The sequence below is a fragment of the Varanus komodoensis genome, unplaced genomic scaffold (genome assembly GCF_004798865.1).
Source record: "Varanus komodoensis strain SLA01 unplaced genomic scaffold, ASM479886v1 scaffold6_2, whole genome shotgun sequence".
NCBI classification, from domain to species: Eukaryota; Metazoa; Chordata; class Lepidosauria; order Squamata; family Varanidae; genus Varanus; species Varanus komodoensis.
This window is the reverse complement of record NW_025336346.1, coordinates 558,857-572,934: the sequence shown is the minus strand read 5'-3', so window position 1 is coordinate 572,934 and position 14,078 is coordinate 558,857. Positions and strand designations below refer to the sequence as shown.

Below are 14,078 nucleotides of genomic sequence, written 5' to 3'. Positions count from 1 at the left end.
CTCTTACGATGGTAGGAGTTGTCCAGAGAGCACAGGATGGGGAAGGCGTTGTTGTTGCTTCAGCAAACAGTACAAGATGAAAACACATTTGCCATCAAGAATGAAGTAACTTAATAATGACCTGCATATAGCAATACCGATATGTAAAACTAAAGTGCTAAACTTCCTCTTCAGGGACTACTGATTAGATTTAACTAGGGAGTATTAATTAGTTCTTTCCAAATGGTTACATGTGATTGTGGCAGTTTCAGGCATGTTTGAGGAAGGCTGGATGCAGTCTGGAAAGCTTCAGTGAAAGTGAGAGACGAAAGGTTCCTGACTGCTAAACTCAATCTGTTTACCTTATGCAAAAGATAAAGGCAAAACAGAATACCTGGGAAATAAGGCTGGTCAAGTTTGCTATTTTTAAAGGTGCTATTTTTAACAGAATGGTTGATTAACCATTGGGTAATGCCCAGAAAAGTGTTGACTTGATTTCCCATCAAGTCAACACTTGATCGGAAATCAGGTGGACTATAAAACCCAGCACTTTGTATGAGAGCAGCATGGCTAAACGCCCAGTAACCTGCATTTGGTTGCTGTAAATAGCAGGAGAAAAATCTCCTGGGCTTCTGTTATGCTGAGGGTCAATTTTTTGTGAACCTTCAGATCTGTTGATAACACAAGGTAGAGGCTTGTGTTAACTAGCAGAAGGCTTACCTCTGCAGCTCTTTCATTGGCTTCTTTGCAACCTCCGGAACAAAATGAGCTGGTGATGGCTCATAAACCGATTGTTTCAGGGCTCATTCACATAACTATGCTAAGAGGGACAATACTCCTACTAAAGGAGTCTCTTTATCCCTGAGTAACACACTAGTGAAAGAGAAGCAGTTCAAAAGGCAGGAGTGTGTTGAGTAACCCACTATGCAAAGCAATGTTTATCCTATTACTGGGAAGTGTCACAACATCATATGGTTTTCTTATCGTGAGACATGCGTTGCTCCTCACAGTACAAGAACAACTTAGTACGTGTTCTGTGCCTTGATAGGCAGGCTGGTGTGATTTCTTTTGTGACTTATCCTCCTATCTGCCAGCCAGGGGAAAACCACCCAAATGGTCCATGACAGTAAAGGAGCAATTAAAACAAATCCTCTCTGGATTTGCATGTGCTCACTTCCAGGGGCCTTTTATTACAAAAGAATATAGTCTCACCAAATTCATTCTCTTCCCCTCCCTGTACTACCCTGAATAAGTGTATGCAAAATTTAAATAGTAAAATGTTAGCAAAGTGGATTCTCCTTCGGCAGCCTTCACAGCAACCCCCAGTTGAGTTGGACTACAACTCCCAGTATACCTGATCATGGGCCATGCCGGCTCCAGCTGAGGGGAGTGGAAGTCCACAATATCTGGAGGGCACCAGATTGGAAAGGCTGCCATATGTGTAGGAGAAGTAGTATGTTGTAGCTGTGGGGACTGGCAGAACCAACATAATTTAGAACAGCCTTCACCAATGTTTTCCTGAAGTGTTGGATTAAAAATACCAGCAACCTCAGACAACATGGTGATTGGTAAGGCTTGAATATGATCGAGGCTTTATGGACAGTGAAGAGGTAGCAACACCTGAACATGGCAGCTACATGATCAAGTTGATTTGCATAAGGTGCAGGACAGACAAAAAGCTAATTTGCATTCAATACATCATTCTCTTATGGGGGTTGTGGCCATGGAATATGATGGAAGCTACCTTGGGTTAATTTTCTGAAGAACTGGGTAACATCAAACAGTAGGGTGGGGAAAGTTGTGACTCTCAAATGTTGTTGGCTGATGATCAAGGATGATGGGAGCTGTAGCTCAGCAGAGGTGCAAGTCCCCACTGCTTTAGATGATAGGACTACCAACACTTACTAGTAACTTCCAGGTTCCTCATCTTCATGTCCTGTATGGAACTATCAGTGGATAACCCAGCTGGTCAGTTTTAGAAATAAAATGCTGAACTAAATGGACTTTGGTTTGAGCCAGCAAGGCAATTGCTATGTTCTGGTGTTTACCTGGAACCAGCCTGGCTTCTTGTAGGCAGGGATGGGCTTTTAAGAATTGCAGCTGGAAGGCCACAGTTGCCCACCTCTGAGCCAGAGCAAGCATCTAGAGTCTGCAGTAACTTTGGAGAGCCCTTCTACCCAGTCCCCTCTCTTTGATGCATCCTAAAGAGGTTGACTGGGGATCTGGAGATCTAGAAGGCCATGGCTATCCATTATGCATGGGATTTGATTTTTTAAATTTTTAATTCTCAGGAGTTAAAAGTTTTAATTACTTTATCACTTTCTTGGCAACCTGATTGTAAAGGTGAGAGTGAAAAGCATGAGAGAAGCCACCAACAGGTTGTTTAAAATAGGGCTTCTCTTTGCCAGGGCATTTAACCATTTCACTTGTCCAAGCCACACCACACAAATCCCTGTTCAGTCATTGCAAAGGGCCAAACGGCACAAGCCATTTGTCGTGTAGTTTGGTGCTATGTAGCTGATTTTTTATGTTTTAAAAAAACCCTTAGTACCAGGTGGTGGAGACTGGATCTGGGCCATGGCATGGAAGGAGATTGGGGGCTTAACACATTGGCTCTTGCCACAGTCCAGAACAAAATCCCCCCTGAGCCTTGTCTGCTATTCAGAGGAAAGCTCAAAGCAATTGTCAAGATAATTGCAAAGTCATGTGAATTAAGCACACTAATTAAAGGTGCATAACATCCAGTTCTCTGACACATTTGCATGACTGTTTTATGGAATCCACTAGCAAAATCTCAAAGTTTGCACTTTAGCTTATAATGGTGGTTCTCAAATTTTACAGTTTCTTGAATGGCTCAGGGGCTCTTGGCAGACCGCGTGAATGCCCCCTTTTCTGTGTGCTACAAATCAAAGCGTGCACACATGTGAATCCCTTACAGGCATACAGCTGAAAAACTCTAGTGAAGAAAAACAATACATGTCAGTCAGCTGAACTGCATCCAAAGAAAACCATTCACATAGGTGACCTGACAAAATATGTAGTGCAGGTATAGTAAGGTAATACCAACTTAGAAAAAAAAAACAAAGCCATGTAATTTCACCTTGGAAATAAATATGATTTTTCTACTGTGTTGGAATTTTCAAAGATGATGGCATCATCAAAATTATCATCTTAAAATAATCATGGGCCCTAGAAGAGGTCACAGAGAAGGGGCCTTTTAAATAGTACATTTAGGGAAACAGTAGGATGCTGCTGCATTACGTAGTGGGAGTCTTGTTTTATGAAAGCCATGGATCTAATGCAAGAGACTTGTTAGCCTGTTTGCTCATCTAGCCCTGGCCAAATGGTGAACATCATCCTCCCCAAAATTAAGTCATAGCAGGACCAAGTACCAATATTCTTTACTGTTCTGCTGCCTTTCCTGAATCGCCTGAATGGAGGTCGTAGACCACACTTTGAGAACCTCTAGCTTTGGAAGTTGTTAAGGGCAAGCCTATCATGGAGGATGAACCCATCTATGGCAACTAACCATGTTCCCTAAGTGGAATCAGAAAGTCCTGACCAGCCCCCTGGTATCAGGTGGTGAGGATAAATGGAAGGATGGCCTTTGACTCCATGCCTTCTTGCAGGCCTCCAAAGGCATTTGGCTAACTAGGGTGGTTGCTTATTTTCCTGTGCACTTATACTTACCATGACTAGTTCATGCTCCTTAATTCCCTTCCTGTTCACAGCTTATTGTATTGTGGGTTGCAGCTTCATATTCTGTGCTGAGAATACCTACGGACTGGATTCAGATTTAGACACTTGCCACTGGGTTCACTGAAGCCGCCTACCCCACCCTGTGCTCCCCTCAGCAGCCCCTGCAATCCACAGAAAATGCTGAGTGCTGGGGGATCTTGCTGTATAGGATGAGCTGTGGTGCAGCGGAAATCCCTCCAACTGAGCAGGGGCACCTGCCTTAAGTGGAGCCATTCCTCCCACAGAAGGCAGAACCTGCAATGTGTGTTATCCTGCATCATGCATGCTATCTTACTCTCAGGGAGGTGTGGGAGTAAGATTCTGGGGCCTGGCAGCTTTCACATCATCTGGAAACATAAGTAAACACTTGACATCCCTGGACCCTGTTATCCATTCTTCAGAAGTATTTGAAGCTGATGACGGGATTAATCAACACTGTTAGGTGTGACTATGGGTTTGTTGTGTTTTATTAAACACAGTTGCTGAAGTTAAAACAAGCAAATGTGTCCATCAGATCCAGATAGTAGTAACATCCTGTGAATTCATGTGCAGCATTTGAAAGCCTGAATGAACATTGGTTTGGATAATTGATTATGGCTGTAATCCTAAACATGGTCACTAGACAGTAAATCCCATTGAATACAGTGGGATTTACTTTTGAATAAACAGTGTTAGGCTGCAGTTCTATGCCCACTTACCCAGGGGTACGTCCCAATAAATGCAGAGAGACTTCCTGCTGAGTAGATATGCAGAATACTACACTTTGTTACATCTGTGGTTTGTTATTTGTGTGTTGCACAAGGGATACTCAAATAATATTGTTTAGCAGTGTTTTAGGGAACTTTAAAGACAGAATGCCTATTTTTATGGGAGCTCTCATTTCCACGCCGATTGTGACTCAGTGTTGCTTTAACTATTCCTTTTGCCATGCATGTGCGGTCATCGGATCTGTTTCACACTGCAAATTCCAGCTGGGTGTCTCCAACATGGTAGCCACTGTCCTTGCCAGGCTGCAAGTGATTCTTGCCCTCATTCACAGTTCCTGTCTCAGCCCTTTTGAAATCCTCATTGTCAGAAGCCTAAAGTGGTTCTCCTTCTGGCTGCTTCCCAAACTTTGTACTGAAAGTCAGGCACAGACAGTTCCAGTGTGGTTTATCAACCCGAATAATGCCTTCCAGTTTCAAGCAGGCACAACACTAAACTTACCAAAAGCACTCAATTTTGGTTGGACTCATAAGGGCAATAGTTGTGTTTTCAAATTCTTTGAGTACCAAACACAGCAATAATTCTCTGTACCATATTTGCAGGATTTGCAATGGCATTGGCCAAGTCCCCTTTATTTTAGACTTCCCTTGCTCTGATAATAGAAGAAAGCCATATGGATATTTGCCAGACTGACTCAGGCCTATTGTTTACTTCAGCTTTCTCCAGCCTGCTGCCCTCCAAATTTTTTAGACCATCAGTCCAGCCATCATGAGAAATGATTTGAAATGCTGGGAATTTAGACCAAAACATCTGGAGGGTACCAGACTGGGAAAGGCTGTTTTGATTGTTAAGTAAGGTCAATCCACATCAAGGGAGTGGAACATGAGCTATGTTTTGTTCCTGGAAAGATACCCGAGGCTGAAAGTTCACTGTTCCTTGCGGTCCATTTTTCCTCATGTCGTTACTGTGGTGCCTGCTAATGTTCAAAAATGGACAGGTGTACTTAACTGGAAGCCAAATCAAATGGAACATGGCTGAAAGCAGTGGTGTACATTTTGATGTACAAGCCCTGATCATGACAGTGCCCACAGCCATGTGTCCTAGGAAAACTCCTAAACCCGGAAAGCTGTGTGGATCAATATTAACAAACCAGTTCTAGAAGTGTTTTTTATCTCTGCCTAGAGGTCTTCTGTAAACCCAATGGGTCTTCATTGCCAGTTCAAGACCAAGCCATCCCAAAACATTGGCATAACAACATGGAATAATATTCTGTTGCTGGGAAAATTCATTCCCCCCAGCTACTATAGGGATTGCAGCTAAGCTGAGAAGGAGCAGGGAATTCTGGGGGGCAAGTGACAGGTGACATCCGTGCCCCCGTTATTCAGAGAGAGCTGGTGCTATGCCTACAAATCCTGCCTGGTTTGAGTCAAGCATTATCACTCACACACACACACCAGACACCCTTAATATAGAAAAAAAGACATTTATTTACAGACAACCATAAAAATAGAGATCTGTTTAGAAAAAGAGCACAGAAAAATGGTGGAGCTAGATGTAGCCAATCACGTCATTGCAAATGATGGGCTGCCGACTTCGGCAGTTCATGAGGGCAGCAAAGCTGCTACAGTCTGTGGAAAGCTCGCTGATGTTGGCATGGGACTGATGGAAATAGGGTAATGAGGGCCGGCCGCCCAGGCCCGCAGGGCAAGAGAAACGCTTGGTGCTATCGGGGTCCTGCTTGGCGCGCTCTGTGCGCGAAATGCCAGCCAGCCTTCTGCGCACGTTGCCCGAAAGGTTCAGCAGGAAGCCGTGGGGTTTTGCCAGCCAGCGCTGCAGCCTGCCGCGTTCCCCACTCTCCTCAGGCAGGTCCATCCAGTTCTCAACCAAGTCAGCAAAGCAGTTGTCCCCCAGCACCAGCGGCTGCCGGTTGCGGCTCTGCGACAAGAGGGACACCGTCCAGTCGCCTGCATCTGCTGGCTCAGCATCCCGCCACCTCTCCAAGCAGGCATCAGAAGCAGACTTGGGGCGGGGCCTCCTGGCGGGCACTCGGCGGCGCAGAAACCCCCCTGAGGAAAGCTTACTGGGTCGCGGTGGCAGGGGGCCCTCCTCATCTCGCCAGCTGCTCCCAGACACTTCGGAGTAGCCCGAATCAAACTCCAGGCTCCGCTCACTGCTGGGAGGAGAGAAGGCAGCCTCGTCCTCTGCAGCGCCCTCCAGGCAACAGGCGGAGTCTGCTTCCGAAATCGCAGACCCCCGTGGACTGGTGCACTGCTTTAGGGGGGGCACAGTGCAGGCAGGTCGCACCTCCTGGGGGTCCAGGTGGAACTCTCGGTCGTGTGTCCTCTTCAGATCGTGGAGGGTTCGCATCATGCACTGCATTTGGTCGCGCAGCACTTCACTCGACTCCTTCATGCACAGCTGCACAGAAGGAGACAGACATTTTCAGGGAACTGCCCCAACAGTGTGGCCCAATTCTGTCCTCAGCAGAAGTGCAGGATGAGTTGGGGAAACTGGCAGGGGAGACACACATTCCAGCCAACCTAGCCCAATAAACCTATTCGGAAGCAACTCTCCCAGTGTAAGGCTAGGCATCCAGAGGAAGCTACTTGTGAATATCACAATCCCAGACAATGCAAAAGGCAGCAAACAAGGAGGTAACTGACTCTGCAGAGAGGAGCTCCTGATCCCAAATGACCCAGGCCCCTTTAAGCAAATTTTAAACACTGGTTGAAAATAAAGCTGCATGATCCCCTCAGCCACACGTCTCCTCAGACTGCAAGAGCCATTACCAACAACCCCTTCCCTGCGTTGCACACGCACACAGCTTACCCTGCCCAGGTGTTCCGGCATCTAAGTAGTGTGGCACATGCAAGGGATGCCGCAGGCCACATGAATCCCGGAGGTTTCTAGCCAGGATACCTTGATCTGAGAGGGGCACGGGTCTGAGTTAGCAACGTAGTTGTGGAATTAGGAGCCAGAGCCGCACGCGCGAGCCCTTGCCCTGTCTCGCTTCGGCAGGCCCCCAGCCCCGAGGCAAAGCTTTTCAGCAGCATCTGCACGTTCCAAGCCCATCCCTGGCTGCACAAGCAGCAGCTTGTTGCAGTGAGTGAGCCGCCCCACCCAGCAGAAGATGACACAGAGGGTGTGTGAGAGTCTCCTGGAATTACACAAGCCATCCCTGGCCGTGGAGGGAGAACAAGGCAAGCAATAAGTCCAAACAGTCACTGAGGTGGGGGCAGAGGTGGGGAAGGTCTGCCGTAGAGAGGTAGAACGGATCTGCGTGGTAAAGGCACGGGTGCCATTCACTGGAGGGCTCATGAGCTTGAAAATTCTGTATCCCTTTCGTTCAGAAACCTCTGGCTGCACTCTCCCAGGAGGGCAGGACATTTGTGCGAGCCAGGAAAATGCAAACTACACTTTTTTGTCAGAAATTCCTGCATGAAGCTGGAAGCACTGCAAGATGCCCAGTTTCTAGAGCCAGACTAACAGGGAAACACTCAGAGGAGGAACACGCCTCTCCCAGATATTCACAAAAATGTGGGTCAGTGTGCTGAGGAGCCCCCGCCCTGGTGGGGATAAAGTGAAAGAGGAAGCAGGGAAGAAAGGCTCAGCTGTTACTACACAAAGTGAGTGGGATAACTTTAGAAAGAGTTCCCTAGATCTAATCCAAAGATTTCTCAGATGCCTACAAACTAGCCTAGGCTCTGCCTCAGCACTGAAATGGTAAAGGTCTAGTCAGGGTCCCAAACACCAAGACCACAGATGCTTAGCATCATATCCCTTCTTCCTCATTGTTCCTGAAGGTCCACTTCCTGTTGCTTGCTAAAGACTCTACAAATCAACTCATGGAGATGGTTCCTCTGGGCAGGCTTCCAGACAAGTGATTCATCTAGCTGGTCGGGTGACACAGTTCACGCTAGTCCCCCAGTGGCTGGCAGAAAACCTGGATACTATGAAAAGACTGTCTTGCCTTACTTTTCAATCATACTCTAGGATTAACCCCAGTAGCCATAAGAAATGGAGCCTGCCATCATCTCTTGCCTACCTCCTCCACCCCACACTTCTGGTCAAGGAAAATCCCAGCCTGCTTTCCTAGCCACAGCATCAGATAAACTCCATTTACACTACAAGAGTGAGTCAGCCCTTGATGGGATTTGAAGAACAATCCCTCATCTGAATGTTGCGCAGTTTAGGAAACACACAGCTACTTCAGCACAGAGTCAGAGCCCAGCACCTGGGAAGAGGTGGAATCCTCCTAGCTGGGATCAGAGGAGCAAATGGCTTATGACTCAACTACCTTCCCCCTAGACTTGAATCCCGTCTTCCTAATGTAAACATCATGGCGTAATAAGCCAGATGACAGACTGGCTAGTGGGAAGTTCATCTGCAGGTCTGTTGACTGACACCATCCATTTCAAGACCTGACAGGACCAGTTCTAGACCCCAAGAATGGTCTCCAGTCTGATCCTACCCAGCACAGGGCTACTCAGGAGTCCTTCTTCTTCCCATCACACTTCCCTCTTTCACCTTAGCCACTGCCCCTGCCTATTTGGCTAGCAGTTGAGTAAGGATTGTGCGTCTTGCTTGACTGACAACCACATGACTTTGACTTCTTCTGGTCCCAACAGGGGGTGAGGGCTGGAGTGGGGACATACACCAGCTGGTATCCTTGCCAGTCCAATATCAATGTTTATTTAGCATTCTTTTCAGCCCACCTTTAAGACTAGAATCCTTACATCAGTGTTAAATGGACAACCAGGTTGTCCTGGCTGGACAAATTTGGGAAGAGGTAAATGAAAGGAAGAAGGAGGTGAAATGTTTAAGACTGAGAAGCTCTGGAGCCATGTGTGGACTGCCAGCACAGACAGCTTTCCATACATAGGCCCCAGGTGCCAACTCAAGAAATGAGGACAGCCTTCCCAAACTGATGTGCTCCAGATGTGTTGGATGGCAGTTCCCACAATGTTTAGTCAAGCAATGGCTGAGGTCCAACACATCCAGATGGCATCAAGCTGAGGAAGCCTGGCTTAGAACATCCAAATGGATATTACCAAGATCTGTACCAATGGCTCCTCTGGATCGAGACACAGTACCATCATTGAGCAGCCAGCTGTTCTGAACTGATCCAGAATCAACTTTAAAACAGACTCCTTTCCTTTGGCAGCAGCTCTAGAAGATGCAGCAATTCCAGGGTTGCCATTAGTCATTTTGGTCTCCACATTAACTTAATTATTTAAAACACACACAGTGCTTTCCCATAAGCTCCAATGACTTCACAGTAATAAAACAATAGAGCCTGAAAGCAAAACGAAGCTCCAGAGAACAGTCCTCAAACTGTTAATCAAATAATCCAGACACCTGCTAAGAAGAAAGAAATTATCAGGTGACCTTTCCCTGAATCCTCAAGAAAGACATGCATTCAGGCAGACTGTGGTACCAGATATGAGTGATCTCCATGAAAGCCCTGCTCCTGCCTACCAGCCTTCAGTGTTACAGCCATAAGCAGAGCCTTAGCTGGTGTGTGAGCTCATATGGAGAGGGCTGGTCCTTAAGGTATGGAGGGATCAGGCTGTGAAGGTCTTGCAATACTAAAAACAGCACCTTGGACCGGACCCAGATGCAAACAGGAAACCATTCACAGGCAAGAACATTGACAGTCATTCAACAGAGCAAGAATGTATTTTTGGGGGGTGGGGGGGAATGCTTCTGCACTGTAAGCAGAGAGCATGGAAGAAAAAGCTTCAGTACACATACTGCCTCTCTCTGTCACACCATACCGTACAGAATGTCTTTGAGTGATGCCTGCTGGGAGAGCATTCATGGCCCACCAAGCTTCCACTGTACAGAAGTGGGGCGGTGTTCTCACATATGCCAAGTGCCCTGTTTTCAAAAGATACGAATGCTGCCACATACCTCCTAATGGTTTTGGCAAGGCAGCTGCTATTCCCCTTTTAATGACCCCACTCATGGTGACAGTCAAGAGTTTTATATCACTTACAAATACAAAGCAAGGGCTGAACTAGCCTTTTGGGGGGACTTTCATCTTCCACAACATCTGACAGCCTTCTGAGTCTCATCCTTAAGAGATTTCAACATTTTAACAGCTCCTTTCCCCATTGCGTAACTTCCTGTAGGATAACAGCCCAACTCTTAACATATTCTACCAAACCATTTGCTCCCTTTGTATAGCCATGATGAAGACCCAAAAGACCACTCTGCCTTTTGGCATGCCCAGATACTTGTCATTTTGGAAAACGAGAGTCCAGTCTAAACCAAGACGTCTTTAATTTGCTGTATTCCTTTCAGGATTGTAAAGGAAATGACACAGCTTAGGAACTTCCTGCTCCCTAATTGGAGAATTCTGCTCAGTGTCTACTCTGGACATTCAGTTGTGCAATAAGTTTAAAAGAACCTTCAAGTTATAGGGCAGTATGAACATGAAAATAAATAAATGTGTCAAGCTCCACTCCTAGTATGATGAGCCAAAAGAGAGAGGGGATAAATATTTATTTTATTTCATTTTTTGTGGTTCTCAAGGTGAGTAGAAGTGATCAGGGTAGAACCCAGGGAAACCATTAACACCCAGCATCCTTGGGCAGCTACTGGCCTACCAGCAAAGTTCACTGGTGCTGATACCTATCCTGAGCCAAGACCTGTGAGCTGCCATTTTAATTTCCCACAATGCCTCATTGCAATACTGTGTCAAGTTTCTTGTGGGAAATTTAAAATGGCAGCTCATACATGCCCAGAACTGTTGCCAATATAAGTCCACCAATATAGGTGCCAATGCACAAAAGGGCATTTAGGCAAAGGACCCCTCAATCTGGAAGTGACTCTAGCACACATCACTAGAAAATTCCACAAAGCTATGCTAGCCTGGTATTACATGCCTGCTCACTGGGTTCACTTAGTGTCTATGTGGCCACATCTTATATGGAATATTCAGACCTTATCATGGGTATCATTCCCCAACCTGGTGTCCTTCAAATGCTTTAGACTACAATTTTCAACCTTCCTGATCATTGACCATGTTGGATGGGGCTGATAGAAGCTGAAGTTCAGAACATATGGAAAGCTCTAGACTGGGGGTCTAACCCATCTTCTAGGAAGTCTAACCCATCTTCTTTCAGACACAAACAACAAATCAAGAAATCATCAAGAGCTTTACAGTAGCAACATCCTTCCCTAGGGCTAGGCCATGTTCCAACTCTGCAGTACCCTCATGGAACACTAGAGGGCAAACCCTAAGTGGGAGATTGACCTCCTCTTTACCCAACTGCAGATGGGAGCGCTGAAACTTGACATTCTCCTCAATTGCTTATTTTAAGGTATTCAATAAGGAGAGCTCTAGGCCCCATATTTGCCATAGCTCAGATCCATAAGACATTATCCAACCGAGCTAGGCTACAAAAACGAAAAACATGTAAGAAAATCTTCCCAGTATCCACAGTTCAATGAGAGATTCAACAATATTGAAATTTCAATGTCTGCTGGAACATAGGAAGCTGCACTGAGTCAGACTTGGGTCCAGTACTGTTAACACTGATTGGCAGAAGCTTTCCAGGGTTTTAGGCAAGATACCTTCCTGGCAATGCCAGGGACTGAACCTGGGGTTTTCTGCACATAAAGCAGGTGTCTTTCCCCTGAAGATGTGCTGCAAAAGGCAACAGGGAACATAATAGAAGTGAAACAAGAAGTAATGGGCCTCCTGAGAGGCAGTGGATATGAAATTGGTAGGAACTGGAGGAAGTTTCTACCTTCCAATGCTCTTGTAGTTGCACCTTCAAGAGCAGAGCATTCTCTAGCAGCCAAGGGTTGAGAAGCAAGCTCTGGGAAAAGGCAGCACTGTGATTTCAGGCTCCATGTCTCTCTCCATTCTGTTCTGCATCTCTGTCCTCAAGAATGGCCTGGGCAGGGCTCTTCCTCAGCTGAAACTTCCCCCTTCCCCGTTTCCCACTTCCCCCCTTCAGGTCCATCTGTCCCAAATTGCCAGGGTTCCTCAGCTCTAGAATTAATTTTAAAAGGTTGGGAAGGGAAGAATCAGTGCACCCAAGCATGTGCAGAATGCCTTTCCTTTTTTAGTAAGTTACAAGAGCACCACCGATGGCCCTTGGCATTTGGAGGCAATCATTCCAAGGCCTCACTTGAATTAGTAAGCAATAAATAATAACTCCAGAAATAATAAACCCCACGGATTTCAGCAGGGCGCATGCTGGGCAACAGGGCAAATGGGGCTGCAGCAAAGCCGCCTGATCTTATGCATGTTTACTTAGAAGCAACTAGTACTGGATTCAGTAAGGCGTGTTTCCTAGGGAGTGTGCATAGAACTGCAGCCTCTGGCGGGGGCAGCGCTCCCTTGAGACCCTGCCGCTTCCGCAGCCAGTGAAATCCATTCTCTCAAGCCGGGGCACCTCAAGGGCAGGCTTGCGAATGACATCGGTGCCTTGCTGCAGCGACCCACCTCATCAACCACAGTTTATGGGGCGGAACAGCCCTGTCCTTGCCTGCCTGGCTCAAGAAAGAGGAAAAGCGGGGCTGACAGCTCCTCTGCCAGGTTGGGCGGAACGCACGCAACACGCAAACACTTCACTCATCTCCAGCGCAGGAGCCGCAAGCCCCGTCTTGCTGCCCGGACTAATCCGGCGCAGGGCTTTTTGCAGGGCGCCGCTGCTATTCCCAGAAGTCGGCGCGATCAAAGGCACGCGCTTCTTCTCTCCGGTCGGTTCTCGGCGCAGGGGACCGGTTCGCCCTCTGTGCAACACCCTCGGGACATCTCTCTTTTCCCTCGCAGCACTCTCCCTTGATCAGCTCCGCAGTTTGGCTCACAGATGCAGCACTAGCTAGGACCCTCAATGCACGTACCTCTCTGAACCCCGAAAGAAGAGACCTCCCACTAATCCCAACCGCGATCGGCCCCCCAGAATTTACCACTTCTGCGCGGAGGTGGCTCACGAAGGCGTCGAGGCGAGCGCTGTGCATGCCAGAGCCGGGCGCTCAGCTGCCAGCCGAAGAAAAGGACGGCCAAAGAAAGGACGGAAAAGGGAGGGTGAGGAGAGAGCGAGCGGGAGCGGAGCGAGCCCGACGCCCTGACACAAGCAGGAGGCGCTAAGAAAGTTTTCGCTGGCTGGGCAAGGCGCCCACTTTCTCCGCGGTTCTGTCCCGAGCGAGCAGAGCGCCTCGTTTGGTTCAGCGAGAGCCCCGCCCCTCCCTCGCGGACGGCCCAATCAGCGCCCCAGGCCTCACCTCCTCTGCCAATGAGCGGGCAAGGTGGCTGCCTGAAACCTGAACTCCCTGGATCGGTTGTAATTTAATTAGAGCCCATATTAGGAGCCAAAAGGTGCCACAGATGGAGAGACGAGGGGGGTGCCGGCGCAGCAAACGGGCCGCTCAGGGGTCGCGAGCCCTCCAGGCGCAGCGCAATTACCCGGTTGCGCTACGCTACCCCATCTCCGGGCTGTGGCGCTGCAAGCACTTACCGTGGCGCTCGGGTGGGCGGCCGGTCACAGTAAGGGGTGATTCTATGAGTTTTCTACACGAGGCATTTATTGTACACGTCTCATTCCACACCCACGCTTGTTTTCTGTTCTTCAGAGGACGTCAGAACCCTCCAGTGTCGCTTCTATAACCAAAGAACGTTTTCCCGGTTCTTTCTTTGT

The 14,078-nt window shown here is 47.6% G+C and overlaps 1 protein-coding gene across 1 annotated transcript; it reads right to left on the bottom strand.

The window, feature by feature from the left end:
- Positions 1–5,889: 5,889 nt before the first annotated feature.
- On the bottom strand, positions 5,890–13,567 carry INKA1 (inka box actin regulator 1). Its single transcript, XM_044451126.1, has 2 exons — positions 13,351–13,567; positions 5,890–6,840 (listed from the first exon to the last, which is right to left on the bottom strand). Exons 1-2 carry the CDS (start codon positions 13,399–13,401, stop codon positions 5,971–5,973), a joined length of 921 nt encoding a protein of 306 aa, XP_044307061.1. The 5' UTR covers positions 13,402–13,567; the 3' UTR covers positions 5,890–5,970.
- Positions 13,568–14,078: the final 511 nt, after the last annotated feature.

What these genes read in the sequence shown, in the direction of transcription:
- INKA1 (XM_044451126.1), bottom strand. Translation starts at nt 13,401, where the DNA reads ATGCACAGCGCTCGCCTCGACGCCTTCGTGAGCCACCTCCGCGCAGAA. An exon ending in GCCACCTCCGCGCAGAAGTG is followed by an intron (nt 6,841 to 13,350) that starts GTAAATTCTGGG and finishes CCTTCTGTGCAG; the next exon opens with CTGTGCATGAAGGAGTCGAG.